Source organism: Stegastes partitus, unplaced genomic scaffold (genome assembly GCF_000690725.1).
Source record: "Stegastes partitus isolate 25-593 unplaced genomic scaffold, Stegastes_partitus-1.0.2 Scaffold589, whole genome shotgun sequence".
Classification (NCBI taxonomy): Eukaryota; Metazoa; Chordata; class Actinopteri; family Pomacentridae; genus Stegastes; species Stegastes partitus.
In genome coordinates, this window is record NW_007578320.1 from 127,455 (window position 1) to 149,785 (window position 22,331).

Below are 22,331 nucleotides of genomic sequence, written 5' to 3' on the forward strand. Positions count from 1 at the left end.
TTCAGGACTGGGGGTTTGTTGTTGTGGTTTGGATGGTGTCCTTCCAGATAAGTCGCCACATGAACAATAAAACAAGGACAACTTCTTCTTCACTTTCTTGCTTCATCGTCCTCTGAAGGCATTGCTCTCTTCACCCACCTTTCATCATTTTCTATAGTTTGATCATCTGGTAAGTTGATTTTCTCTCTGATTTTACTGTCAAAAAGGTTGCATCATGTATATGCACTTGAAAAATGAGGATATGTAGTTATATGGAATATGTCTGTTATAGGTCAAGATATATTTATATCACTGTATTAGGGTAAATGCATATGCTATTTGTATATTAATGAATGCAGCTACAAGAGACTGTGTAGGAATAAGGATTGGAAAGTTGCACCAAGTGGCTTCCTAAGATCAATTAAACATTGAACTGTCTAACAGCTACCAATCGAATATTAGTCATGCATAAATCCAAGCAAAAACACTGCGATCTGAGGCAATCGAATGGAGAATTAACGAAAAGGAACTCCGTGAAATGGAACTTTCTAACTGATTCAAAACCCAAGTTGATACAGGCCTTATCTACTCGGGCAGGTCGATCTGTATTTGTGCATGAGTCACTGACTTCAGTGTCTGGCATTCTTTAATTAAAGATTTGCAACAGTTGGTATTAATAAAGGTGAAGGTTTTGGCATCCAGCAGATAAGTGTGTTTTGGTGACTTGAAATCAGCAGCTGTGACTTCTATCTGCGACGTCACAAGACTGCGAGCGATGATAAAAGTTTGTCCTTGTGAGGGAGTCTGACTTGTACAACCGACAAATCACCTTTGGGTCTTACTTTTTAATTCAACATAGCCCAACTGCTGAAAAAGAAAAGTAAACTACAATTTACTTTTGAAAATATTATATACAAGAGTCATATACTTCTCTAATAATGCAGTTTCCCTGCAGAGATCACTGTATTGCACTTCACTGTCTATCTGAAGGCCATTATGGTTTATTTTCATTACATCTCCAAACAGGAAGCAGGATAACTGAGGGCTAAAATGGGTGAGTGGGACGTGCTGAGCCGCCTGCTGGATAAAGTGCAGAGCAACTCCACAGTGATCGGCAAGGTCTGGCTCACCGTGCTGTTCGTCTTCCGCATCATGGTCCTGCACACTGGTGCTGAGAAGGTCTGCTCATGAATTCACTCTCACATTTCTGTGTTGCTCAGGACCATCTGGGATGTAGAAAACAAATGTGTGTACTAGTGTCATAGGAGCATAATATTATATGTATTTAACCAGACAGTCCTTTGAGATAAGATTATTAAGTTATAAATAATGAAATACAGTTCAGAAACTGCACTCTTCAGTTACCCATCTTCTGATCAGAGCTTTGAGCTCTTCCTGGGAGATGAAATCAGAACATCTGCAGTGTGTTCTGAAGATTATTCCAGGACCAGGGAGCAAAATAGGAGAAGCTTGTTATACCAAGTTAAGAGCAAATCCTGGACACCTTGTACCGCAGCTGTTTAGTTCTAACAGCTGTTACATGAGATTTTTTTTTTTTTAAAGTTGCACATGCAAGAAGTAACCCAATACAATATTGCTCCATGAATAAAAATATATCAGTGCTGTTGTCTCCTTAGAACTTGTGAAGGCCAAGAAACCAGATCATGATGTACACGGTGATGTCTACTGGGAAATAAATTGGAAATAAAACGCAGAGCAGCATGCATACAAATCCCTGCTAAACTATTTCAATAGTAAAAAACAGGCTCCAATATGTGCCCTAAAAGATAGCCTTTTATCCACCATGTATCCAAATACTTGTAGCAAGAAACATATTTAGTGAAGTCCCACCTAAAGTATAAACGCTGCCAATATCCAAGATGTGGGAGTGAGCTCCAGAGTTATGAATTTGGCTTTCATGGCATTTATAACCAACATTAGATCATGCAATTAGGGTAATGCTCTTTGTTTAAAAAAAATATACAGTAGCTGCTGTTATGGTGATCTGATCTAAAGCCTGATTAAAAGATATTACTGTCAGTCAGGAATTCATTAATTGATCATTTCCTTGAGATTCAACAATAGAAAGTTTGGGTATGGAGCGAATATCAACAGGTGTCTGAATTGAGAATGTCCCAAATGTCCAATAAGTGGTGAAAGAAGGTCATGTAGAAATGCTGGCACTGGACCACTGAACTGTAATGTAAACGTTAAGCTACAAATCGACAAAAATCCTTCACCATACACTTGAAACACTGGATTTTTTGAGTTTTTTTTTTTTATAATCTCCTCTTCATCTGTTTCTCTGGGATCTCATCCAGGTGTGGGGAGATGAGCAGTCTGACTTTGTGTGCAACACTCAGCAGCCCGGCTGTGAGAACGTCTGCTACGACCTCGCCTTCCCCATCTCCCACGTCCGCTTTTGGGTTCTTCAGATTATCGCTATAGCGACTCCACAGCTGCTGTACCTCGGTCACGTCCTTCATGTGCTCCACGCTGAAAAGAAGGTGTGTCGCTGTAGCGTGATTGCATGGCTGATCAATACTTGGTTTGGCAGCCTTGACACACCTGTAGAGTGGTAGTGAGAGTAGTAATCTGAGGATCAAAGTGCATATCAGCATTCTATAATGTCTTTGGTCCCAGTACTGTCTTTTGTCATAAGCCAACCTAGATTGGATTAATGCAACAAATAAATAAAGCTAGGTTTTAACCAACATATATAATTGCAGACAGAATTAAATGACTATATCTATAAACGTGTTTCACTCATCATATCCTGTCTTTTAAATGGCCAAAACTCCTGTTTGAAGGCTTTCCTTATCAAGAACAGTGGCTATGTGGTTAGATTGAAGTCAGTTGATTTCAAAGAATTTCAAAAACAACTTTTCATGCAGTAAAAGTTTATGAACAAAAACATCTGAAACTACTTCTTTGGCTTCATCAACTCACAAGCTATTTATCGAAATGTTGCCCTGACATATCATGCTCATATTTTTTTGCCAGATCATGAATAAGAACACAACTTCCAGCAGTGCTTCCTAGTTTCAAGGAAACTGGCAATGAGTGTTAAGCCATGTTCTGGAAAACTGTTTGAGTGTGTGTCTCATAGGTGCCGTGAGATTCACACTGCCAAAACCAAAATTGCCTCCATATTGGTTCTTTCATCAAGTTGCTTTCAGCTCCACTACCTTTAAATTTGAAATCTGTCTATTTCTGATAACTGGAAAATATCTAACTCTGTCTTCTTGTTCTTCTGATCCAAGATGAAAGAGAGGATGAAGAAGCACGCAGAGGTGGACGACCAAGCTACTCTGTTCCTCAGGAAGGCCTACAAAGTTCCCAAGTACACCAAAAGCAACGGCATCATCAGCATCCGTGGCCGCCTCCTTCGCAGCTACGTCCTCCATCTCGTGGCCAAGATTGCGCTGGAAGTTTTGTTCATCTGGGGTCAGTACTTTCTGTACGGCTTCACCCTGGAGAGCCGCTACGTCTGCGCCCGCTCCCCCTGCCCTCACAAGGTGGACTGCTTCCTATCCAGGCCCACAGAGAAGTCGGTCATCATCTGGTTCATGCTGGTGGCAGCAGTCGTCTCCCTCGTCCTCAGCCTGGTCGAGCTGTTCTATCTGTTTGTGAAAGCTGTGAAGGAGTGCCTGGCAAGGAGGCAGGACTACACCGTGACCCCTGTGACACCTCCACTTTCGGAAAAGAAAGCTTTCAAAAGCAGGGACGAGAAGATCCAGAATTATGTCAACATGGAGCTGGAGCTGCAAGGACGAAAGTTAGGGGTGAACGGGATCACGGGAGGGGTCAGTGAGGTTGCTAAAAATATATCGTCTGAAAACAACAGCACAGGGGAGGTCCACATCTGAAGCAGGAGGGCAGTGGTAGCTTGTACGTGTCCTCTCTCTAGTGGTTCCAGTATTTGTGTGTTTTGGCTTTGGGGAGAAAAGGGTTGTGTGTTTGTGTGTGTGTGTGTGTGTGTGTTTGTGTGTGTGTACGGTAAATAAAGAGGGAGGGACAGGAACAGCCAGCTTCTGTAAACAGGACTCGTTCACACTCAAAATGTTGCCTAAAATGACTTCAGGTGACGACTGTGACAAAGTATGAAAAACAAAAAAAAAGAAATAAAGGGGTTGTCTTGCAGTTGATAGAATTAATCATTTTAAAACACTGTAAATCAGGTTTAATTTTTGATATTGTGTTGATTTTTGTCATTTTTATACAACAGTTTTGAATTCAGATTTGATTACCAAACAATTCTCCCTTTCTTTATCTTTTTTTTTTCCACATTATCTAAGATGAACCGCTGTATTTTTTTATTTTTTTTACTAATAATGTGTGCTATTAATCTACTTCTGTGTAAATAAAGCCACAATTGACATAATCTATACAAAACAGTGTCTTTAGAGAATAACTTGACATGCAGTTTTAAGCTGTTCAGCTGCTGACGTGCCATTAGAAATATATACAGCACTCTGGAGCAGCACAATGCTTCAACATACTCTGACACTTTTACCTTCATCTATAAAGTGCAGCTTCTGTGGTTTTGACATTGAACTTGGACATACTGCAATTTCAATAATATTTCAATAAATTCTTCGGTCCTTCTTTTGACAAGCTGCATTTAACATTTTTTTATAGTCCTGAAAGCATTTCTTCCTCATAAAAAATGGCAATATATATATATATTTCTTTATTTAAAAACAACAACAAAAAAAAAAAACAAGCAAAGCAAATTGCCATCCAGCCTCGCTCTGTGTGAACATAACAAAAACCCACCTACAAGCACCTCTAAAGCTCACAAATTAACAGGATGTATGTTAATGGTTTAACCTTTAAAAAGAAAAAGTAAAAATGTTGATTTCAGTAAAACATCTAAACAATGCCTGAAACCCACAGACTGAGCCACATATGGTGGTTTTGGATTATTGGATGTGATCCTTGAGGATATGGGTTCGAAGACTGTGAATATTCTTGTGAGTCACAGCGAAGAGTAAATGAATAAGCATCGGGCTGAAGGTTATCTACGTTCTCCTTTTACACAGTGACGAATATATGCATAACTTGGAAATAAAGGCAGTACCTTTCGTCATCCTTGTCTTACTGATTACCACACCTTTCCTATTTATTTTCAAGTGGCATCCAACAGCAACAGAGCTTCACCTCTGCACAGGACACCTGTCAATTATTACACACTTGTACCCCTGATCTTCATTTGCTGACGGGCACAACGTGACAGTTAAGCCAGATGTGTGTTGCGCAACTAACCTCATCAGTTGTAACGTAGCGCACAACTCCAAGGTCCGAGTATAGTCACTGATCTGTTCCTACCACGCACAGTTCTTTCTGACCGGGTCAGCAGGTAAGATGCAAAGCTCTCTCTTCTCTGCTACGGCAACCGATTATTTTGTGAATTAAAATTTGTTAAACAGATTGAAATATAGGGTCAAATATTACAATTTTGTTCTTTTTAATAAGTTTTTTTAAAATGTTTTTTGAAAGAATTTGATTGATTTCTAGTTAACTTTTCAGTGGTAGTTTTTCATTTGTAATAGGCACATCAGATGTTTTAATATATTATCGTAGCCAGTTTTGTCCACACATCACCTTTTTATATGTTTAAAGTATGCTTTCAGTCATACAGTTACACTCTGTGATGATTTCTTCTTTTTTTAACGATTTCATCTCTTCTTTCATAGTGCTATCTCAATGCCAACCTTCTTTTACGACGTGTCAATTTTATGATGCCATTGAGTCCTCCGTTCAAAATTCTGATTAGTCATTATTTGAGAAAATATTTACCAAAAAGCTCAAGGTTCAGGAGAATAGGATGTCTTCTTCTATCCCTAGCAACCAAGTTCAAGAATAGAAAATAATATTTATTTAGAGAACAGTGAGCTTTTTTCTTTCACCAGCAGTGTATTGATTGAATATTAAGTTGTGGTTAATGTTTCAGTTAATAAGGTGTGGTTTAGAGTCACTGCAAACAAAATTAGGAGTTTGTTCTATTTGATAATATGACTCTTTCCTCTTTTCTTCTTTTCTTCCATCATAGATTAGTAACTGATCATCATAAACAAAGATGGGAGACTGGGGATTCCTGTCCTCCTTGCTGGAAAAAGTCCAGTCCCACTCCACTGTGATTGGGAAGATCTGGATGAGCGTCCTCTTCCTGTTCAGGATCATGGTTCTGGGTGCAGGTGCTGAGAGCGTCTGGGGCGACGAACAGTCGGGTTTCATATGTAACACTCAGCAACCTGGTTGTGAGAACGTCTGCTACGATTGGACCTTCCCCATCTCGCACATTCGCTTTTGGGTCCTCCAGATCATCTTCGTCTCTACACCAACATTGGTCTACCTGGGCCATGCCATGCACATCATCCACAAGGAGAACAAGCTGAGGGAGAAGATTTCCAGCCCTGGTGGGTCCCAAATGATCAAAATGCCCAAATACACAGACGAAAAGGGAAAGGTGACGATCAAGGGGAACCTGCTGGGGAGTTACCTGACTCAGATCGTGGCCAAGATCATCATTGAGGCCGCCTTCATAGTTGGACAGTACTACTTGTATGGCTTCGTCATGGTTCCCATGTTCCCCTGCTCCAAGAAGCCATGTCCCTTCACTGTGGAGTGCTACATGTCTCGGCCCACAGAGAAAACCATCTTCATTATCTTCATGCTGGTGGTGGCCTGCATTTCTCTGTTCCTCAACCTCCTTGAGATGTTCTACCTGATCTGCACCAAGGTCAGATGTAAGTCCAGGTCTTACGCCCACCCAATTACTTCTCCAGAAAACCCTGCCGGCCTGTCAGGACCCAGGTGGCCAACTTCAGAAGAAGCACTCAAGCAGAACAAGATGAACATGGACCTCGAAACCAGGCACAGTATCGGTGGAAGCCTGGATGGAGCCAAAGAGGAGAAACGACTACTGAGTGGTCATTAAATACTACTCGTGTCCAGTTAAATGTATTTTTGTATTTCAGATTTTCTTCCCATGTTTCCTTGTTCATACATACATCTGAGAGACTAAAGATCTGTTCTAAGGTGGAGCGCACGTCATGTCAGAACATAAAAGAACAGCTTTGTCATTGTGTAACAATGTTATGAGCAAAGAAAAGTCTTCATAAAATGGCAATACAGTGAAAGATTGATGGGCTTGTACTTACAGTTTGTATTTTTAAATGGAAAATCTCTATTAAAGTGTGCAATACTGATGATGTATTTATATTATAGATGCCCACTTGTAAATCTCTGGGAAAACAGAATTGTGTTTATGCCCTTTCATTGAATGTGTTCTTTAAGTTATTGTCATGTTCATTATCTAGGACTTGAAATAATTGTACGACTGAACAATGAGGTGATTGTTGTAAAAAGTCTATTTCTACTGATGTGGGTAGATCAGACAGTTTTGTATGCTGTATTGTTTTTAATAAATGATTAAAGTTGGCAAAAATATGTTGCTTCATCAGTCTGTTAACTTTAGATGACAGGTTTACACTTTTTTCTTCACAATCAAACAGCTTACATTCAAAATATATCATTTTCACTTATTCTTTAAGCTGCAAATAATGATAATTTTCATAACTGTTGAGCCTACTGACTATTTACTACAATAAATGATGATTTGGTCTATAAATGACCAAGTTCTCCTTCATCAGCTCCATCTCAGTTCCCAATGTCCATAGTGATGTTTCCATATCTGTCTGATCTAAAATATTACTATTTGAGAAGCTAAAACTTTCCATTGTTGCTTAGAAATAACTAATTAATTATTAAAAATGTTGGCAGTAAATTTTCTAGTGACTGACTAATTACTCAAGATTATAATACTGCAGGCTTGCTATAACTTGGCTGATAGATTAACAGATATCAGACATTTAAGAATAGTTTGAAGGACATTCACATCAGTGGAACAATCTAAGAAACGAACGAAAACAAAGTGTTACATATTGAGTGGATGTATAACACCTATAAGAACTGCAGGGCCTGCTCAACATATTTCTATTCAACAAAAGTACTTTTGTAAAGCATACAATACGAGATTTGCTCAGTTTGTTCTGACTTTTTGTTGACACAGTCTTAAATGAACGTGGTTGTTCAATCCTCACGAGGTACTGCAGTGCTATTGTATTGTGCTGAAAAGCATTTCAGCACAGGGGTTCATGCTACTGTGCCCATGCCCTTTACTCCCTGACTCTGTTATTATTTCACTAAAAATAATAAAAAGTTGTAGATACATAACTGACAAATATCTATGAAACAAAGATGAAAAAGTGGGCGTAGTTTCTGACTTATCACAAGGTGGTAATAAAGAATAATAACATAAAACATCTGCAGACTAATCATGAACATGAGAATTGTGGTCGAAAATGCTGCCAATGATTAACCCGTACAATCTTTTCAGTGCTCAGCCCAAATTTGCCCACTTGAGATTTATCATTTCCAGATGTCATGACAACGTGACAGCTCGCAGTGTTGCACAATTTCCATGTAATCTAAAGTTCAAGGTATCAAAGACAGTTGTAGTTGGGCGCACCAGGCTCTCTGTCATTCACTTACTCAACGGGTGAGATCGGTCTGTTTGTCTCGAAGAGGAACTTTGGATTCAAAGGTAAGCTAAGCAATGGCTTTCTTAAAAAATGTTGGTTGTTTTTACTGCACAATAATTGTAATGATTAATTAATTACATCTTACATTAAATTTATTTTATTGTATTAATGCTGGAATCTTAGCCTCAAAGGTGCAGGCACTTATAAATTTATAGAGAGCATATTTACATATCTAGCTTAATAGACTATTTTAAATGTTGCAGCATGTGTGTGTTAGCAAAGCAAGAGTACAGACAAATAAACTGTGAAAATAAACATCTGTATTACATACAATTTATGGGAATAAATGATGCCGGGATGTATGGTCATGATATACTGTAAACAAACTAAGGTGCTGTTCACCACATAGCAAAAATATATTGAAAGGCACATACAAACATGTGCTGAATGTAAATTCATCTTCTATCTAATATTTAAACAAACACAGAGACTTTATAGCTTCACATTATGAGCATTACACAGATCAGGGGGTTCAAAACACTTGATTGTGTCTCTCTGAAACAAGAGATTTTCTGTAGTTAATGTGTTTTTCAATTCATGTTCATCAGGTATAACAAATAATAAAACCTATAATATTAATTTTTAAAATGAAATGTATTAATTAATTAATCAATTTTTAAAAAAAATAAATGATATATGCAGTGAATTAAAAGAGACTCATTCACTACTGATCTCCTAAAACGCGACACCAGGTTGCTGCTACTATTTTGCTATATTTGTTATTACAATTTAACCTCCTTAAGACTTCACAGACAATAGCTAACTTTGAAGACAAGCGCGATTAAAAATTTGGGGTTTTGCTTCCCCTTGATCACTGCTTACATGAATAACTGAAAATAGTGAATAAGATAACATTTGTAACAGCTAAATAAGAAACAAAATGTGATTTTGTCCGAACCTCGAGTCTTAAATTTGCAGATCAACAAAATCATAGTTCACTTTGCATGTTGTTCATACATTGATAAGATATAAGATATGCTTGGGGTTTTTTTCCGCGCCTTATATATAAGTAAAAAAAAAAATAAATATCCATTTGCTTTCAGAAACCATGGGAGACTGGGGTTTTCTGTCCTCCTTGCTGAATAAGGTCCAGTCCCACTCCACTGTTGTTGGGAAGGTCTGGCTCAGCGTGCTTTTTATCTTCAGGATCATGGTGCTCGGAGCTGGAGCAGAAAAGGTTTTCTACTTTTTCACAGTTTATTTTATGCAGCATTAACCACAACTCATGCACCACTCGAGTCATTTTGTGAGTTTAGGCCTTTCAGATGAAACAACACCATCTTGTGGTCCAGAATTTAGATGTTGTTCTGGTAATAGTGTATACAATGTGACAACTAATCATCCCATTATTATTTACTATGATTGTACTGAACCTTTCAAATTATTGAAAATCTTTCCCTTTGACATCCTAACATAAGAACTGCTTATCCATCACTCGGTGCACCAATTTTCTGGGTTGCATCGGCAGGATGTACACACACACACACACACGCATATATATAATGATTTAGTTGTTTCACACTTTCACACAGACATACTTCAGTACACCTCGATATAGATTCATGCTGCTGCATAAACTAAACATAACACCTCTTCATCAAAGTAACTCCATTTGTTGTAATGCTCTGATGATAACAACAATTTCTCATCCCTTCAGGTTTGGGGTGATGAACAGTCCAATATGATTTGTAACACCAAACAGCCTGGTTGCAAGAACGTCTGCTACGATCATGCCTTCCCAATCTCACACATTCGATTCTGGGTCCTCCAGATTATCTTTGTGTCAACGCCAACGCTGATCTACCTTGGTCATGTCATTCATGTCATCCACAAAGAGAACAAGCTGAGAGAATATATCCAGACACACTCCCAGAGCGAAATCAGCAAATATCCCAAATATACTGACGAGAAAGGCCATGTCAAAATTAAAGGCAATCTGCTGGGAAACTACATGACCTCCATATTTTTCAGAATCGTTGTGGAGATAGCATTCATTGTGGGGCAGTATTACCTGTACGGCTTTGTCATGGACCCAAGAATCGTCTGCTCCCGAGCCCCATGTCCCTTCACCGTAGAGTGCTACATGTCTCGACCCACTGAGAAAACCATCTTCATCATCTTCATGCTGGTTATGTCCTGCATCTCTCTGGTCCTCAACGTGGCAGAAATCTTCTACCTGGCATTTTGTCGCTCATCCAGACGAAAGTCTAAAACAGTAGTGCCTGCTATTGCCATTCACCCCCGTATTAACGGTGACAGCATGGTGAAAAATGAGAAGTATGGCCTCCATGATGCCAGTCACAGCATAGCCTGAGGAATTCCATTCCGGTCCAATGTGCAAAATTTGAAGTCACATTGTTAACAAACAAGAAGGTAAACAAAAAAGGGGTAAATCTGAACGAGCCCATGGTACACATTTGTAAAATTACGCCAAGAGTTACTTATTCATAAGATGCTTATAATTTCCTAAATTATCCACATTTGGATGTAATATATTTACAAATAGTCGAAGTGTTAAGGACAAATGTATGTTTTTGTAGTTGTATTTTGTTTCTTGCTTTGTGTTTTGTATGTACGACTACATGAGCCAGTTTTGAACACTGGTTCCCTCAAGTGGCAGGTTGATAATTGTGGCGTAAAACTTGACATCAATCTGCTGTGACCTGAATGTCAAAGGGAACTGACGATATAACTTGACATATAGCAAATATTTTTGACTGTGATCCAGTTTGAATTGGCTAATAGCCATTGTAGCGCTCCAAGCTTTTTGGTTTGTAAGTGCTGTTCGTGTTCTACTCTACAATGTCTTTTTTGTTTTTGCTTGTTTGTTTTTGATATATTGATCATTTGGGCTGCAAGGTGGCTCAGTGGTCAGCCCCATTGCCTCGCAGCAAGAAGGTTGCCGGTTTGCGTCCCGGTGAGGACACCTGGGGTCTTTTTGCGTGGAGTTTGTATGTTCTCCCCGTGCAGTGTGGGTTCTCTCCAGGTTCTCCAGGTTCTCCAGGTTCCTCCCACACAGTCCAAAAACATGTTGGTGATTCTAAATTGTCCGTAGGTGTGAATGTGAGTGTGCTTGGTTGTCTGTCTCTAAGTGTAGCCCTGTGATAGACTGGTGACCTGTCCACGGTGTCCCCTGCCTTCACCCTAAGTCAGCTGGGATAGGCTCCAGCCCCCCGCGGCAACCCCAGTGAGGATTACGCGGTGTATAGATAATAGATGGATGGATATTGATAATTTTACAGGCGTGATTTTTGGACGTGTAAATATGTCAACTAGAAGGAATTTGCTTATTTATGTTTTTATGTTAATATAACTACTGCTTTGTGTTTGCACCGGATTGTAAACTTCAGAAATTCATTGCAAAAACATGTATGTTTATTAAACCATGTTTGCAGTTTAGAGCTACCACATCTCTGTTTGTCTCGTTATTGTTGTCTTTACACTCATCCACGATCAGTAAGACTGCTGCAAACATGAATCTTCAGTCCTAAGTGTGATTGCGGAGAGTTGAGACATGCATGCAACTATAGACCCCATATACACTTAAAATACCCCCATGGCCTTGATGTTCACTGCATGATTTTCCATTTGCTAAAATGGTTTACTTTTGGGCATATTCGCCCTCAGAATAAAAGGGTTTTGCAACTTTTTCTGGATTTTTTTTTTGACCAGCTCCAGAATGGAACAGTGGTTGTTGGGGACCAGAAAAAAACTTCTTAACAGCTCAAACACACAGAAATTTGTCTCCATAAGCACATAATTGGCATTAAAATGTAATCACAAGGGTCTTTTCCTCCCCATAATGTTAATATCTAACTTAAGTAATTATTTTGTATTTTTAATTTAAACCTTAACTGATGGTACACTCACTGCTGAGCTCTCATTCTCTGCAATAAAAGCTACAGTCTGACTTTCCCTCCAGTCTCTCAGTTATGCAACTTGCAATATCTACCTTCATTTTTGGGGGTGTAAAAACATGCTGTATAGTTTCAGTATCAGCAACTGAAACTCCGACTAAAAATACCAAACCCACAGCTACAAAACATTGAGCTTAATATAAATGCAGTCTCTCTTTAACTAAAGTGGAGTTTTTATGTTTAGCAGTCTGTGGTTACAGCTCAGTGGGCAGTGTTATTACATCTGAGGTGTCATTTCAAGAATGCAGAGGGTTCTGTGCTTGAGTCCAGACGCTAGCAAAAGTGCTGTTAGAATGACCCTTTAATGAGACTGCGTGACTCACACAGCTGTGTGAGGTTGGTGCTTAATGGCTGCCATTACAATGTTGAGTTCATACTCACTGCAAGTGTCAGTAAGAAATCTGTATCCAGTCGATGTGCTTTGTGTCTCTACATGAACTTTCTTAAGAGTAATCAAATACTGTTTTAAATTTTATCTGAATTAAACTGATCAAATAACAAAGCAAGAAAGTTCTGTGGCACTCATTTGCGGTCCTTAAGCGCCTTCTGCTGGTACTTCAGCTTTACATCAGCAATGGAGAAACATAATGAAACACTATGGCCATCTTGTGCTGGTTGTGGCTCCGTTGGCTTAAAAGGGCTGTCCTTTAATCTTAAGGTTGTAGGCTTGATACCGGTTCCTCCTGTACATGTGCATAACTGTACAGTGTCTAGTGGCTGCAGCCTCTTTCAGCAATCACACCAGCAATTTCTCAGGGATTGCCCATACTAGAGATTTCTGTTAATTTGCATTTAAAGCATTAATATAGCAGTAAACAATTATCTGCTTTGAAAAGATAAAGTGGAGTGATGGCCTCCTTTGAAGAGAATGAAGTCACACTCTCTCTGTGTGCATTGCAATTCTGTGTTCTATGTTTTGGCAGCTGGTACAGCCACACATATCAGTGCACATTAGAGCATCTGAGTCCCTTCTTTTGAAACTGTCGGCCCTCCTCGCACTTATAAACAGACTGAAACCTTGATAATACTCTCACTTATACAGACAACTGTGGACACCATGAACATGTCACTGTTGCTTCAGTACTACTTTTCCAGTTTTGTGCTGCACGTAAATGTCTCTAGATGGTCGCATAGACTATCACAACAAAATTTACATCACTCAGACCCTAGCGGGCCCTAGCGTCTCATGGAAAGTACAACACTGTTCTCTGAACAGCCTCCTGCACTGCATTGCGAAAGGGACAATGCAGTACAGCAAATTAGAAGGGGACCCCAAAAACCTCTAAAAAAAAATGAAAAAGCAAAGAATTTTATTGTTATGGACCTACTTTATGTGCAGTTTCATTTCAGCTCAGTGTGAGAGTCCCTACTGCTGTTTTGAGGCTCACCTCTGCTTCTCCTTCTCTGCTTTTGTCTGTTCGGCTTCAGTCTTTGTGTCTCTGTTTACAGGTCTGCTCCGTCCATGGGTCCATCCACATGCCCGTCTGTTTTGCTCTGTGATGCAGGTGCTCAAGTGACATCCAGTGGTTCTGAAAGATGCACAGAGAACCTTTGATGGACGCCAGAAGTGGATCGGTCATCCTACTGGCTCACAATGTCTGATCCAGCTGTGTCCCTCACCTATTAGCATACATTAAGGTCACAGAGCTAACCTTTGACAGAAGCTTGTCCTGACTGTACTTCTGAAAGTGCCTCCACAATTCTCTTAGAACCATTTGGATGAATAAGTACTCCATTAACTAGGTGACACAAATAGTTATTTTACAACAAGGATGGCAGCCAACAGGTCTTTTTTTTTTTTTTTTTTTAATAAACTTTATCCACATAAAAATAATGTACAACAATAATCAAAATGTGCTTGAGAAGAGAGACAGTAAAAGATCACAAGTAAAGGAATGACAAAAAGAAAATTACAAATCATATTGCTCCCATAAGGCTAAGAGTTGAACACAACAGAATTGGGTTTCTGTTTCGCAAATTTACTGGTATGTATATGTAATTTATCAAGCAAGATAAGAAAGTTAATAACATACCTTTTTTTTTAGGAATTTGAACATTAAACATTCCAAATAAAATATGCTGAATATTAAGTGTGACAAGGAAATCCAATTTTCTGTTAAAGAAAAGATTAAGGTCACACCAAAAGGAAGCCAACAAGTACCTGAATACGCAAGCAGTATTTTTTATATATAAATGAATGCATGTCAAATCTTTTTATCCATATCGTTAGAAACAGGAGCGTTCAAGAAATACTTTCAGAACAACGGTAGGTGTTCTGTGGGTTTTTCTAACATCCTTGCGTAATTTATTTTTAGCAAAAACTATGGTTAGCTACATGGCTAACACAAGAGGGGCACAAATTGGGGCTATTTTCAGTTATTGACGAGTTTAAAACCCAGAGAGGCGGACAAAGAGAGGTGAAATAAACCAACAGATACAGTCTAACAATTAAAATATTGTTTTTTTATCAGTACCAACCTGTGGTGCAGTATAAGGAGTCAAGGCATGGTTCCACGAAAAAAAAAAAGAAAAAAAAATCTTGTAATAAAAGACACCACAAGATGGCGCCGAGCACACACAGACCGGCGCGGCCCCGCCCACCACCCACACACCGAGCACCAGCTTCCTTTTTGTCACAATAACAACAGCTGGCAGCAGTTAAAGATGGCCGCCGCAACCATGGTGGGGCTCGATGGCCACAGGATGGAGGAAAAGAAGTTCGAATACTTCTCCTCCATCAACTCCATGGCCAAGAAAATAATGCAGGAGCGGGAGAAAATCAAAGCCAACCACGGCTCGTCCTGGGAGAAAATGACGCCGCAAGAGCAAGACAACGCCATCGACAACTGGATGATGGACCCTCATATCCGAGCCCGATACGCTATGCACAGAGTAGACCGTGATGAAGTGGTCTGTTACCCCAAACTGCTCATTCAGACGGGTCAGAAGATAGTTCATTTCGGCGAAGAGGTACTTAGACCACACCAGCGTTGATTGTTATTCGCTTTTTATTGTGTTTAGAGGGCAGTATAGCCTGTACTGTCATGGTTGCTAACATTAGCCACGTAGCCGCTAAAATATGTTGGTAAACGTCACAGCTGCTATTTGGTATGTAACCTAGCAACAAATGATATATGTATGAGTAGAATTCAGGTTAATAGATTTGTAATAGAATATTATTTGTCCATAATATATATAAACATTAGCTTTATAGAGTATATATCTGATGGTTCATGTCTTTCTTTCTGCATTTTGCTAGTTTAGACGTTTGTTAGACATTGACGTCATGTGATTTTGCACTAAAAATAGACTATCATGTTTATTTACTTACTAAAAAATACTCATACATTTTATCTGAGGTCCTGAGTACAGTATGTGTGTAACTACGACATGCGTTTGTCTGTTTAGGATATTACCTGGCAAGATGAGCACTCTGCGCCCTTCTCATGGGAGACCAAGGTAAAAACATGATACATTCAGGTCATGACTCTGTTTGTTTGTGTTGCCCCTAAAATATCTATAATCAGAGGTCAGTCTACATACTGTTGTTGACTTGAATCATCTTTTTCAGAGTCAGATGGAGTTCAGCTTGACATCAGGCTCTGCAGACCAGGGGATCTCTGTCTCACAGGCCGACTCGAAGGCTGCAAAGGTTCCTCATTCCAGCCAGCTTGGCAAAAGTACACCAGGAACCAAGGTATGACAAGGCTTCAGTGTGCAGAGGTGACTGTGAGTGGTTCACGTGGGGAAAAAAATACTCATCCAGTATGTTAATGGATTTGTAGTTTAAAGTCTGACTGATGCAGAGTTGAGTAGGACTGATTCAAACATAATAGGAGCTTGTTATGAGGAACAAGCTTTGGACTGATAACAGAACATTGTTGGGTAACTTTGAGCCTCTGGGATGGACTTACATCACAGTGAAGAAATATGGGTCACCTACTTCATGTAATCTTGTGGATGCTGCCTTTTTTTGATGGCCAGATATGTCAGTGTGTTTTTAAACAGTACGTTAATGGAAGCCAGATGAATAATGCTGTGTGTTTTAGTCAAAACAAAAGTTTCTGTTCACTGATTTTTTATAAGCAACAAAGCAAATTTAAGAACCCTCATTTGCTGATTTGTTTTATATATTTAGGAAGATGTGGTATTCTTTTTCAGTCTCATGTGAAATACTAAATCCAAATAGACTTTGTCTGTGATCAATTTTTTTCTCATAACAAAACCCTGCTCCTCCCCAAATACTTGTTAGATGTATGTGTTTCCAGACTTAATGGCTCACTCAGTACTTTCTATCTTTACTTTTCTTACATTCTGAAGCAGTATGTATTAGGAGAAGGTAATTAAGTGTTGTGTGATTGTCAAGGTGTCTGTCAGCGAGGGACGGCGGCCAGAGGAGGAGTCGTCTTTCTGGAAGATCAGCGCTGAGAGGTCCAGGCTGGAGGGAGAGCAAGCTGACTTCCAGTCCCTGACACCCAGCCAGATCAAATCCCTAGAAAAAGGAGAGAAATCTCTTCCCTCCTATCTCCGACAAGTAAGCACTAAAAAGTACCATCACGTTACGCTTATTAATTACCATTTGGTGTCATTTCCGATTGTAGAAACAGCCTCCAGACGGTGTTGTTGCTATTAGTTGGTTGCTGTTGAATGCGGAGGCAAAAGACATCACAGTTCTGGTCGGTATAATTTCGAACAAACAACAGATGGAAAGCAAGTTCCCACCCCAACATATTACATTATCGCACAGTGTATCCTGAAATAGAGTGTTGCCTGAAGCTGAGATAACTGGCATCTGTGAAGCCTCCATGAGTGTCAGAGAAGCAGATGGCGAATGTAGCCAGTTTGCAGTTTGAAAAAAAAGGCAAACAAAGATGTCTGGTTTGTTTCTAAATGTTCTACTTTCCTCTTATTTCTTTTCTACTTTTCTGCACTTTTAATATTATCATGGCGTAAGACGACACAGTCTCATTGGCCAACAAAGCTTTCCAGCCTCATACAAGAAGCAGAAATAAAACTACAACAAATGTGTGTCTTTGTCATTGTTTGTTCTGAACATCATCAAGGGTTGTTTTTGTAACTTTAAACTCATCAATCAAACTAAAAATGCCAACAAAATTGTATTATTTTTCTCCAGGAGTCCTCGGTCTCCTCCAAGGAACCTGAGGCACCGGAGTCCCATCCTCCACCTCCTGCCAGGTCCACCAAGCAAAGAGCACCCAAGCCCCCTGCTCCACAGCCTCCTATCCCAGCCGCTGTTAGCGCGACGCCGGCATCCATCTCCATCTCGCCGAACCCACCCCCACCCGTCAGCGTCTCTTCTTCAGTTGCGGGCTGGGAGAGATCTCAGAGCACCCTGCCGTCGGTCAGCAACACCCTGGATGAGATGTTCTCCTCCAGCCTGATGTCCAAGCCTTCCAACCTCTCTGCCAACGTGGAGAAAGAGAAGCAGGAAGAGGGTTCATCCAACAACAGCCCCACCTTTTCTCAGGTGAGCTTGGAGTCAGACCATTTACACAGTGATATGAGCACCGTCTCATGCTGTGAAATCTAACAGTGATTAATTCAAATCCCATACCATATACCTGCAGAGATTGTCAAAGGCCTGCTAATTCAAATCCTTTCTGTGACATATTGGATCATGGCGTGACTAGAAATGCAACATGCTTTAAAATTGTGTTCTTAATATTTGTTAGCTCACGATTAATATATGCCCACAACAGCACTGGTTCTTGACCCAGTTCAGGCTTTCTAAAGGTCTCAGCCACATCCATGGTTTCATTTGTTATGTCAAGAATAGACTAAAAAATAGTTATATTTTAGGTTTGGTGCATTTCTTAATCGCACTGCCTTTATATAAAGTAATCAAAAGCTGTAAGTATTGCATAATATCGACTGGCAGGTAACTGTCATTCTGTAGAGCCAGTGTTACATGTAGGGAAATCAAACTCACATACTGACAGCAGCTTGTGCAGTGCTTTGCAGCATCGACTGACATAATATTTTGGGTGACACTTAACTTTTCGTGTGAGCTACAGACTGTGTTTACACTAGTCTGACTCATCAGATGTATAATGCAGGTGTAAGCCTGCCTTTGGCTGCTCATTTCAGACAGCTCTGTTCTTCCCTACTGTTATCTCTATGTTATCGTTTTCTTTGCTATGGGAAACAAGAACAACAACTTTCAGGCAGCAACCTTCCACACTGAAAATGTAAAGTATTGTAGACCATTTGGATCATGCAGAAAGGCAACCCTGCTTGTGTTTTTCCTCTTTTTGTGTATTATCTATTTCAATCACAGTGCTTGCCTCTCTGCATGCAAATGTTCCACCAAAACAATTCCACCCGGCACTATTTTGAGGGAACAGCGAAGCTGCATCCTTTGCTTAGCGCCACTCCAGACGGCTGAGATTGTTTTCAAGAAATACAAGCAAGCCAGACCAGTATATTCTACAGAATGAGCTTTCCAAGTGAGACTATGTTTACACAGAGCAGAGAGGAGACGACCGGAGAGAGAAAACATAGTTGAGCAGTAGAATAAATGCAGAATGATTTTTGAGTTTGTCATTAGCCATGGTTGTGCTGTTTCTATAAAGGTGCAGAACTTTAATTTGTCATGAGATATGAACCCACAGTGAATAAAAATGTGACAGGAGCAAATAACACCCAGAAACAGTTTGGAGCTCAGACGGTTAAGGACTACATCATAGGTGGCTGCATGGTGAGGCTTAGAGGTTGCAGGAAAGCTGACGTCATGTGTTCCAAGTAACTAAGTGCTGGGTCTTTGGCATCGACACAAATACCACATGAGAGCTGAGGCTGGTGATGGGCTGTGTTCACCTCACATGTGTTTCTGGTTTGAATTCTTCTTTGTTCTTCTTTGAGACACTGACTGGTCTTACTCACTATGTCCTCTTCTGACACAGTTACCTTAAATTTCTCAGTAAAAGAGGACAAAAGTGTTATTTCTGGGAGAGCAGATGAATTTCTAGTGCATCTCTTGTACAATGTACCACTATGCAAGTGAGCTGGCTGTTACAAATGCCAGAATCAGTGGCTCCAACTTTACTCACCTCTATTCACTTTTAAACTGGTCAGGAAAATCCCAACATTTACACACTGTAGACATACATGTTACCATGGTTACTGAATGAGTTAAAGTAACGACATATATTTTAAACATGCAGATTTTTTTTTCAATCCTTTAAAATCAGAAGGTGGATTTGATATATCTTGGGTTATTTAATTCTTGCTGAAATAACACATGACCTGTCAGAGAGTCCTGTGGTTGATGTGTTTTCATTTCATGCCACCAACAAACCTCACCACAGTCCGGTTGCCTACAAAACCAAACCAACCTTTTCAGTCTCTTTCCGGGTGTTTAGTCTGCACTGAAGTATGATTTACAGTTTTCACATGAGTCCAAACAAGCCAAATCAAATGTGTAAACATTCCACATTTCACCTGAACCTCAACAAACACGTTGGGTGCAAAAGCCTTCCCACAAGTCAAGTAAATACTCACAAACAATGGAGGGGGGTGGCAGGTATCACGTTAATAATCCATACAATTAACATAATCCGATAAATCCATCGTATAAAGAATGGTGTAAGTCCTGTATCAAGAATACAAAAAAAAGTCTTCAAGTACCAGTTATAAATAGCCCGTCACTGTACAACATCTGCTGCCCCTGACAGTGTTCAACACCGTCTTCCTCTTTCTCTCCTTTTCAGTTTAACACGAGCAGCAACATCCTGAAGACTGGATTCGATTTCCTAGACAACTGGTAAGCCACAACCGAGAGCAGCCACCGTTCTGAATGAGTCATCCTCATCATCACTTTGAAGAAGGACCACACTGCCATGACTACAGACGTCCACGTCTAGATTTAAGAGACACCATCCTTTAAAACGACCACGTTATGTTCTTGTAATCATCTTCAGTGGCTTGTTAAGACATTATCTCACCGCCTGTGTGCTGGTGTTTTTTGGGTTTTCTTTTTTTTTTCCTTGAATAGAAGTGCACCCTTTTCCTTTCAGACTAGGATCGAATCTTTTGAACTTTTTGCCAAACCCCTCCTGATTTTACACTTGCTATGAAGAGCTATGGTACGCAGAAAACTATTGTAATTAGTAGGGGAATAAACTAGATCCAGTGGCTTTTATTGTTCAGTCGTAGCAAAATGTTCTATTTGTGGCCACCTTTTTTTTTTGTAAACCACTGTGCACATTGGCCACTTATCCCTGCTAATTAGGGTACCATGATGATTGTGTTGCCTGCAGTGAGAATGCACAGTGACTTGGCTGCATTCACACGTAGCTCTTAGACACTAATCTAGCAAAGAGCAGATTTGTACCACAAGCATGTTACGATTTCAAACACTAACACCCTTGTCCATTTTTTTTTTTTTTAAGTTGTATTGTTTGTTATGAAGATTTTTTTTTGCTCTGCTTTTATTTATACTTACGATATATATTCTATTAGAGTTGAAGTAGTGCTCAGTGCTGCAGTCCCGGCCCACATAGTGCAATTACTTACAGACAGTGTTCCTGCTGGTCATGGAATTCCTGGGATATCATGGAATTATGATGTTGGGAAGTGGAAATCGTGGAATTTTACTATTATATGACTTCGCTGAATTATTGCAGAATGTTTTTCCAACTTTTATAAATTCACGGAACTAGTTTATTGGTTTCAGCCAAGTGAAAACCAAACTGTTCTCTTTGCCATTTGAAAAAAAAAAAAACAACAGGAGGGAATAACAGCCATGGAAGTACATACACTTAGTCTTGGAAAATTCATGGGCTGTATGTCCGGGCTGCCGTGGGAACCTGTTACAGATGTCCTGTATGGTTTTAGCTCCTTGCCAACACTTCCTCACTGTATCACCCCTTTCACCTTTGACCTCAAACTAGCGCCGAACAAAGCTAGTGCGCATCGGTAAAGACACTCAAACGCTGTGTTGTAGCTAAACGGGCAGGTGTGTAGTGGTTGGTAGCACTTGTGTCAGACCTAAAGTCTAGTATACGACTAGAGTACTATTTTACTGAATTTTCTATATATCCGCTGATTGTATCTTCTGCTATACCTGTGTATTGCACTCTTGCATTTTGAGGTCACAGATTGGAAGGAAGTAAATAAATTAAACCTGTTACTTGTCTTTTTCTTTCCAAGCTTTTTGGTCATAAACTGCATTCCTTTGTATAGGTGCTGTTTTCCATTTCTTTTATGTTGTCTGCTGCATCCACAAATTTTCCTAACTTAAGGAAAGCCGTGCTAATACACTAAGTTTCTGTTTAGAGAAAAAGAGGGCATTACTGCTCCACTGTCTGTTATGGTTGCAAATGCCACATCAGCTCGTGGTGGATTTGATTTCATCACAGGAGAAAGTCTGATGGAAAGAAGTCAAAATTTGTACTATTAACCCAAAGTTTTTGCTGCAGGCTTGTTTCTTTCATCAAGATTGTTTGCATTCTTATTGATCTCCCTCTCAACCTAATGACATCAATTCCTCCAGCTGTAATTTCTACCAGATCCAAAGTGTCCTTTAGGAAAGGAGAAGGGAAGGATGTCCGGTGCTCAAAGGAAACTTTGCGCTGTTCAGTTAGAACAACACTTTGGCAAAGTTTAGAATTGTAAGACCTCAATCCGCTGTCTCCCTCGGGTGCAAAGAGGCCGTTCTGCAGTGTTTATTTAAAGAAGCAAGAGCTTTGCTGTGTTTCATACATAATGTATGTTGTGACGTTGGCATAGGGCTGCTGCAGCCAAAGCATGAGTCAGCATATGAAATGAAGCTGATTCTTCAAACTGGGAAACGTAACATTTGTCA

The 22,331-nt window shown here is 39.8% G+C and overlaps 4 protein-coding genes across 4 annotated transcripts; all 4 read left to right on the forward strand.

The window, feature by feature from the left end:
* Nucleotides 1-1,029: 1,029 nt before the first annotated feature.
* LOC103362620 (gap junction Cx32.7 protein-like) lies at nucleotides 1,030-3,848 on the forward strand. The gene is made up of 3 exons (XM_008289023.1): nucleotides 1,030-1,158; nucleotides 2,301-2,486; nucleotides 3,243-3,848. The coding sequence occupies exons 1-3, from the start codon at nucleotides 1,030-1,032 to the stop codon at nucleotides 3,846-3,848; spliced, it is 921 nt and encodes a 306-aa protein (XP_008287245.1).
* A 2,213-nt stretch (nucleotides 3,849-6,061) lies between these two features.
* LOC103362621 (gap junction Cx32.2 protein) lies at nucleotides 6,062-7,432 on the forward strand. Its single transcript, XM_008289024.1, has one exon. The coding sequence runs from the start codon at nucleotides 6,062-6,064 to the stop codon at nucleotides 6,920-6,922; it is 861 nt and encodes a 286-aa protein (XP_008287246.1). The 3' UTR covers nucleotides 6,923-7,432.
* A 1,135-nt stretch (nucleotides 7,433-8,567) lies between these two features.
* On the forward strand, nucleotides 8,568-10,961 carry LOC103362622 (gap junction Cx32.2 protein-like). Its single transcript, XM_008289026.1, has 3 exons — nucleotides 8,568-8,590; nucleotides 9,632-9,765; nucleotides 10,246-10,961. Exons 2-3 carry the CDS (start codon nucleotides 9,637-9,639, stop codon nucleotides 10,900-10,902), a joined length of 786 nt encoding a protein of 261 aa, XP_008287248.1. The 5' UTR covers nucleotides 8,568-8,590; nucleotides 9,632-9,636; the 3' UTR covers nucleotides 10,903-10,961.
* Nucleotides 10,962-15,145: 4,184 nt separating this feature from the next.
* cunh1orf198 (chromosome unknown C1orf198 homolog) lies at nucleotides 15,146-21,662 on the forward strand. The gene is made up of 6 exons (XM_008289027.1): nucleotides 15,146-15,475; nucleotides 15,914-15,964; nucleotides 16,077-16,202; nucleotides 16,872-17,039; nucleotides 17,640-17,993; nucleotides 20,236-21,662. Exons 1-6 carry the CDS (start codon nucleotides 15,170-15,172, stop codon nucleotides 20,290-20,292), a joined length of 1,062 nt encoding a protein of 353 aa, XP_008287249.1. The 5' UTR covers nucleotides 15,146-15,169; the 3' UTR covers nucleotides 20,293-21,662.
* The last annotated feature ends 669 nt before the right edge of the window (nucleotides 21,663-22,331 follow it).